At 41.6% G+C, this 8,220-nt stretch overlaps 1 protein-coding gene across 1 annotated transcript in view; it reads left to right on the top strand.

The window, feature by feature from the left end:
* ACACB (acetyl-CoA carboxylase beta) overlaps positions 1-8,220 on the top strand; it is a 134,652-nt gene that overhangs the window by 40,756 nt on the left and 85,676 nt on the right. Inside the window, 2 exon segments of the mRNA XM_026454618.1 lie at positions 2,814-3,023; positions 3,645-3,815. Of these exon segments, the coding sequence (XP_026310403.1) occupies positions 2,814-3,023; positions 3,645-3,815 (381 nt within the window).

Consider the following 8,220-nt stretch of genomic DNA (forward strand, 5'->3'; position numbering starts at 1 on the left):
GATGATCTATTTTATTTTATTTTGGAGACAGAGTCTCACTCTGTCATCCAGGCTGGAGTGCAGTGGCACGATCTCAGCTCACTGCAACCTCTGCCTCCCAGATTCAAGCGATTCTAGTGCCTCAGCCTCCCGAGTAGCTGGGATTACAGGTGTGTGCCACCTTACCCAGCTCATTTTTGTCTTTTTAGTAGAGACAGAGTTTCACTATGTTGGCTGGACTGGTCTCAAACTCTTGGCCTTGAGTGATCCGCCCATCTTGGCCTCCCAAAGTGCTGGGATTACAGGTGTGATCCACTGTGCCCTGCCTGATCAATTTTTTAACTGTAGGAACAAATGGCATATTTACTTACTTACTGGTAGCTAGTTTTTTTCTTTTAAAACCTTGTGTCTGTTATTAGCAATGTTTAGAAAACATTTATACTGACAATCTTCCCATTCTTAAAGCTAACTATTTTAATATTTCTAGGTTTTCTTCTAGACCTTCTTCATATGTATATTTTAAAGAACTGTATTCAGTCTACACAAAATTTTGTTCTGCATTTAAAATATTTCAAATTGTAGATCATGAATATTATGTTATTCCAGCCCTGGCAATTATTTTGATGATTACTCAATATTTTATGTATGGCTCTAGCCTTATGTATGAAACCTTTCCTTTTTTGTTAAATGTTTAGCTTATTTCCACTTTGTTATGAATAATAATACTATAGTATAGTATGATATTTAGTACTATAACACTTAGCTATTTTTTTCTTCTTCTGAATTTTTTTCTTGGATAAAGACTTGGGGAGAAAGGCTTAGTTAAATAGCATGCACTTTACATGCACTTCCATTTTTCTTTTCTTTTTTTTTTTTTTTTTGAGACAGAGTCTTGCTGTGTCGCCCAGGCTAGAGTGTGGTGGCACGATCTCTGCTCACTGCAAGCTCCGCCTCCCAGGTTCACACCATTCTCCTGCCTCAGCCTCCCGAGTAGCTGGGACTACAGGCGCCCACCACCATGCCCGGCTAATTTTTTGTATGTTTAGTAGAGACAGGGTTTCACCATGTTAGCCAGGATGGTCTCGATCTTCTGACCTCGTGGTCCGCCCGCCTCAGCCTCCCAAAGTGCTGGGATTACAGGGATGAGCCACCGCACCCGGCCTTTACATGTGCTTTCAAACACATATCAGTACATTGCTTTCTAGGAGTTTTACTGATTATACCACTCCTGGTATAATATGTGAGTGTTGTATAAAGCAGCAGTTTCACTACCATTGTATCTCTGTTGGAGTATACAGGTGTTTTGGGGATTTGAGTGGGGGGAAGAATTGATATTAAAAGGCAAGTTGCAGCAGCAGTACAAAAAGTTCATGTCTATCCTTCACCCAGTTTCACTCGTTAATATTTTTCATATAACTTTGCAACTAAGAGATTAACATGGGCACTTTTCTGTTCAGTAAACTCCAGACTAGATTGAATTTCATCAGTTTTTGCACTAATGTCCCTTTCCTGTTGCAGGATTCATTCCTGGATTCCATATTGCATTAGAGATCATACAGATTTTAAAGTTTTTTGGCTTTTTAAAAATAGACTTTATTTATTAGAGCAGTTTTAGGGTCACAGCAAAATGCAGCAGAAAGAATAGAGAGTTCCCACAAACCCCAGGCCCTCATGTGCACACAGACCCCCAAGCTTTTTTATTTTACTTACATGAGTGCACTATGAATATCTTCGTCATGTAGAGAGTCAATCAAGTCAGCAATGTGTTAAGAATAAAAAAGGAAAAACCTTTTTCCCCCATCACCTTCCAACTTTCCTTTTTCAGATGTAAGCACTGTTAGCAGCTGCCAGGGGGATCTCTTTTCAGCACTGTCACTGTATATACTTTTACATAGACATTCATACAGTTGTTTTATTATTTTTTGCCTGAGTTCATCCCATACATTATTGCAAATTACTTTTTTTAAACTTAATTTGTCTTAGAAATCATTGTGTGTGAATACTTTTCACATTGTCTTTAAGAATCTCTAGAAGACATGCCTATAAAACAATGCCTTTCAGCTCTTCACAGGATGAAGTAAGTTTGTCCTTAGATTCCACCTGGGAGAGCTAGCTGAGAAAGTGCAGTAAGTGGAAGAAAAAGACAACCACAGATTAGTGTGTTTTGGTCCCATTTTCATTCAAAGAAGCTTTCTCTGTATGTGTCGCTATATGCATAGAAGAAAGCCAGTTTGGACACCAAACTCTTAACAATACATTATCTTTAGGGGATGTGATTGTGGGGAGATTTTACCATTTCACAAAGTTTGACTTAAAAAGAGAATATGTTGCAGGTAGTGACTATCTGGGGCTGGTGGTGCAGATGATAGAGGAATTTACCAAGACAATTGTAGGTAAAGAAAGGCAGATTTATTGGAGGAAGTAAGAAAATATGTTGCAAGATTGCAACAGGCAGCACAGCTGAGAAGGGGCTGTCTGCAAAGAGGCAAGGGCTGGTGGGAGATTTTATAGGGTGGTGCTGGAGGAGGGGCTATGAGGTTGTTATGTCCTGGGGTTGTTTGTGATTAGTCATCTCTTAAAGCAGTTGTTCATTGTTCTTCCCCACCTGGGGCCCTCCGCCACCGGGGGCCCCTTTCTCATTGTTGCTTACTGTGGAGTCAGGACTCCACAGAATATTATGTCTTTGAGACAACAAAAGTAAAAGATCAGCAGAGTCCTGGATGAGTACCCTAAACACATTACTGCCTTTGTTTTATGTTCTCTCCTGAGAACTTCCAGAAGCTTCCAGAGCTGGTTTCCCCATGAAGATCAGGCTGCTCTGCTTCCCCTGACAGGTACAGAGTGAGATCCCAGGCTCACCCATCTTTCTCATGAAGCTGGCCCAGCACGCCCGTCACCTGGAAGTTCAGATCCTCGCCGACCGGTATGGGAATGCTGTGTCTCTGTTTGGTCGCGACTGCTCCATCCAGCGGCGGCATCAGAAGATTGTTGAGGAAGCACCGGCCACCATCGCCCCGCTGGCCATATTCGAGTTCATGGAGCAGGTACACTTCTTAAAGCCCAGGGGGCAGCTTCAGAGAGAGCCGTCTCAGCTCAGAGTCAGGAAGAACTTTCTACGGTCAGTGTGGCCGGATGGTGGCATGGGTGCCTAACGGGAGGGAGGAGGGCCCATTCCAGAGGTGATTTCAGCATCACACAGGTTTATTGGATTAGCCCGTCTGTGAACTCCCCAAATAATTCTTTTCTTTTTTGAGACAGAGTCTCACTGTGTTGCCCAGGCTGGAGTGCAGTGGTGCGATGATAGTTCACAGCAGCCTGTAACTCCTGGGCTCAAGTGATCCTCCCACCTCAGCCTCCCAAGTAGCTGGGACTACAGGAATATGTCACCATGTCTGGCTAATTAAAAAAAAAATTTTTTTTGTAGAGACAGAGTCTTGCTATGTTGCCCAGGCTGGCCTTGAACTCCTGGCCTCAAGTGATCCTCCCATCTTGGCCTCCCTAAGTTCTGGGGTGACAGGCATGAGCCACCACACCTGGCCAGTCCCAAAATATTTCACACATAGCAGCTGCTGAGTCTGCATTTGGTGAAGGAACTGATAGTCACCATTTACAGTTCCCTGAAAAGACCTCTGGAACCCTCTTGGCCTCTTTCTGTTTCTTCACAGTGTGCCGTCCGCCTGGCCAAGACCGTGGGCTATGTGAGTGCAGGGACAGTGGAATACCTCTACAGCCAGGACGGCAGCTTCCACTTCTTGGAGCTGAATCCTCGCTTGCAGGTGGAACATCCCTGCACGGAAATGATCGCTGATGTCAATCTGCCGGCCGCCCAGCTACAGGTGAGAAAATGGGCTCGGGGCCTTGGGACTTCTCCGCCCTGGGTCGGGGGTCCATGTGCTGCTCCCATTAGTCCATCGCGCCCGTCTCTTGGCTGACTGTCCCAGGGGAATGACTGGCCAAAGAGCACTTTGAGAAATCTGTAAAAGCTACGGTTCTCCCTGGGAAAATATCTTTTATACAATTTCAGGGCATTCATAGACCTAGAGAAATGTTTCTTTACCTTTTTATCATTATCACTCCCTGCAAGGATCCTTTGGACACATTTTATATCCTAATCCCTGTCTTGTGAAATTTTAATATCACAGATATACCACATATCCGTTTGGATATTGTAGATGTATCTATGCTTTATTCATGAAAAGAGTGAGTTTTTTTCACTCCCAAGAACAAATATTTGTCTCTTCAGAGGCAGTATCACCCCTGTTAAGAATATGTGACCCAGAGTTATAAACTCTTGGGTTAAAGGGAACTCTAAATTTTTTTTTATTTTTAATTTTTATGAGTATATAGTAAGTATATATATTTACAGGGTGCAAGAGATTTTTGTTCTTGTTTTTGTTTTTTTGAGACGGAGTCTTGCTCTGTCACCCAGGCTAGAGTGCAATGGCACAATCTCGGCTCACTGCAGCCTCTGCCTCCCAGGCATGCAATGTGTAATAATCACATCAGAGTAAATGGGTATCCATCACCCTCCAGCATTTATCCTTTCTTTGTGTTATGGTGTTATGAATATTCCAATTATACTCTTTTAATTTTAAAATGTACAATAAATTATTGTTGACTGTAGTCGCCCTGTTGTGCTATATCAAATACTAGGCCGTATTCATTCTATTAATCACTACATTTTTGCACCCATTAACCATCCTCGCCTTCCATGCCCCTATCTCTTCCTTTCCAGCCTCTGGTAGCCATCATTCTACTCTCTGTGTCTGTGAGTTCCGTTGTTTTAATTTTTAGCTCCCACAAGTGAGTGAGAACATGCAAAATTTGTGTTTCTGTGCATGGCTCATTTCATTTAACATAATGTTCTCCAGTTCCATCCACGTTGTTGCAAATGATGGTCTCATCCTTTTTTCATGTCTGAATAGTATTCCATTGTGTGAAGGTACTACATTATCTTTTTTCTATCTTTCTTTTTTTTGAAATGGAGTCTTGCTGTGTTGCCGAGGCTGGAGTGTAGTGGTGCGATCTCAGCTCACTGCAACCTCCACCTCCTGGGTTCAAGCAATTATCCTGCATCAGCCTCCCTAGTAGTTGGGAGTACAGGTGCACACCACCATGCCCAGCTAATTTTTGCATTTTTGGTAGAGATGGGGTTTCACCATATTGGCCAGGCTGGTCTCAAATTCCTGACCTCAGATGATCCACCCACCTCAGCCTCCCAAAGTGCTGGGATTACAGGCATGAGCCACTGTGCCCAGCCTGTACCACATTTTCTTTATCCAATCATCTGTTGATGGACATTTAGGTTGATTCCAAATCTTGGCTATTGTGAATAGTGCTACAGTAAACATGGGAGTACAGATATCTCTTTGATATACTGATTTCCTTCCTTTTCAGTATATATTTAGCAGTAGGATTGCTAGATTGTTTGGTGGTTCTGCTTCTAGTTGTTTTTTTTTTTTTTTATTATTATACTTTAAGTTCTAGGGTACATGTGCACAACGTGCAGGTTTGTTACATATGTATACATGTGCCATGTTGGTGTGCTGTACCCATTAACTCGTCATTTACATTAGGTGTATCTCCTAATGCTATCCCTACCCCTGTCCCCTCCCCACAATAGGCCGCGGTGTGTGATGTTCCCCTTCCTGTGTCCAAATGATCTCATTGTTCAGTTCCCACCTATGAGTGAGAACATGCGGTGTTTGGTTTTCTGTTCTCGCGATAGTTTGCTGAGAATGATGGTTTCCAGCTGCATCCATGTCCCTACAAAGGACACAGACTCATCCTTTTTTATGGCTGCATAGTATTCTACAGTGTATATGTGCCACATTTTCTTAATCCAATCTGTCACTCATGGACATTTGGGTTGATTCCGAGTCTTTGCCATTGTGAATAGTGCTTCAATAAACATGTGTGCATGTGTCTTTATAGCAGCATGATTTATAATCCTTTGGGTATATACCCAGTAATGGGATGACTGGGTCAAATGATATTTCTAGTTCTAGATCCTTGAGGAATTGCCACACTGTTTTCCGCAATGTTTGACTAGTTTACAGTCCCACCAACAGTGTAAAAGTGTTCCTATTTCTCCACATCCTCTCCAGCACCTGTCGTTTCCTGATTTTTTAATGATTGCCATTCTAACTGGTGTGAGATGGTATCTCATTGTGGTTTTGATTTGCATTTCTCTGACGGCAAGTGATGATGAGCATTCTTTCATGTGTCTGTTGGCTGTATGAATGTCTTCTTTTGAGAAGTGTCTGTTCATATCCTTTGCCCACTTTTTGATGGGGTTGTTTGTTTTTTTCTTGTAAATTTGATTGAGTTCTTAATAGGTTCTGGATATTAGCCCTTTGTCAGATGAGTAGATTGCAAAAATTTTCTCCCATTCTGTAGGTTGCCTGTTCACTCTGATGGTAGTTTCTTTTGCTGTGCAGAAGCTCTTTAGTTTAATTAGATCCCATTTGTCAATTTTGGCTTTTGTTGCCATTGCTTTTGGTGTTTTAGACATGAAGTCCTTACCCATGCCTATGTCCTGAATGGTATTACCTAGGTTTTCTTCTAGGGTTCTTAGGTCTAACATTTAAGTCTCTAATCCATCTTGAATTAATTTTTGTATAAGGTGTAAGGAAAGGATCCAGTTTCAGCTTTCTACTTATGGCTAGCCAATTTTCCCAGCACCATTTATTAAATAGGGAATCCTTTCCCCATTTCTTGTTTGTGTCAGGTTTGTCAAAGATCAGATGGCTGTAGATGTGTGGTATTATTTCTGAGGGCTCTGTTCTGTTCCATTGGTCTATATCTCTGTTTTGGTACCAGTACCATGCTGTTTTGGTTACTGTAGCCTTGTAGTATAGTTTGAAGTCAGGTAGCGTGATGCCTCCAGCTTTGTTCTTTTGGCTTAGGATTGTCTTGGCAATGCGGGGTCTTTTTGGTTCCATATGAACTTTAAAGCAGTTTTTTCCAATTCTGTGAAGAAAGTCATTGGTAGCTTAATGGGGATGGCATTGAATCTATAAATTACCTTGGGCAGTATGGCCATTTTCACAGTATTGATTCTTCCTATCCATGAGCATGGTATGTTCTTCCATTTGTTTGTGTCTTCTTTTATTTCAATGAGCAGTGGTTTGTAGTTCTCCTTGAAGAGGTCCTTTACATCCCTTGTAAGTTGGATTCCTAGGTATTTTATTCTCTTTGAAGCTATTGTGAATGGGAGTTCATTCGTAATTTGGCTCTCTGTTTGTCTGTTACTGGTGCATAAGAATGCTTGTGATTTTTGCACATTGATTTTGTATCTTGAGACTGCTGAAGTTGCTTATCAGCTCAAGGAGATTTTGGGCTGAGATGATGGGGTTTTCTAAATATACAATCATGTCATCTGCAAACAGGGACAATTTGACTTCTTGTTTTCCTAACTGAATACCCTTGATTTCTTTCTCTTGCCTGATTGCCCTAGCCAGAACTTCCAACACTATGTTGAATAGGAGTGGTGAGAGAGGGCATCCCTGTCTTGTGCCAGTTTTCAAAGGGAATGCTTCCAGTTTTTGCCCATTCAGTATGATATTGGCTGTGGGTTTGTCATAAATAGCTCTTGTTATTTTGAGATACGTTCCATCAATACCAAATTTATTGAGAGTTTTTAGTATGAAGGACTGTTGAATTTTGTCAAAGGCCTTTTCTGCATCTATTGAGATAATCATGTGGTTTTTGTCTTTGGTTCTGTTTATATGCTGGATTACATTTATTGATTTGCGTATGTTGAACCAGCCTTGCATCCCAGGGATGAAACCCACTTGATCATGGTGGATAAGCTTTTTGATGTGCTGCTGGATTCAGTTTGCCAGTATTTTATTGAGGATTTTTACATCGATGTTCATCGGGGATATTGGTCTAAAATTCTCTTTTTTTGTTGTGTCTCTGCCAGCCTTTGGTATCAGGATGATGTTGGCCTCATAAAATGAATTAGGGAGGTTTCCCTCTTTTTCTATTGATTGGAATAGTTTCAGAAGGAATAGTACCAGCTCCTCCTTGTACCTCTGGTAGAATTCGGCTGGTCCTGGACTTTTTCTGGTTGGTAGGCTATTAATTAGTGCCTCAATTTCAGAGCCTGCTATTGGTCTATTCGGGGATTCAACTTCTTCCTGGCTTAGTCTTGGGAGTGTGTAAGTGTTCAGGAAATTATCCATTTCTTCTAGGTTTTCTAGTTGATTTGCGTAGAGGTGTTTATAGTATTCTCTG

Source organism: Piliocolobus tephrosceles, chromosome 10 (genome assembly GCF_002776525.5).
Source record: "Piliocolobus tephrosceles isolate RC106 chromosome 10, ASM277652v3, whole genome shotgun sequence".
NCBI lineage: Eukaryota > Metazoa > Chordata > Mammalia > Primates > Cercopithecidae > Piliocolobus > Piliocolobus tephrosceles.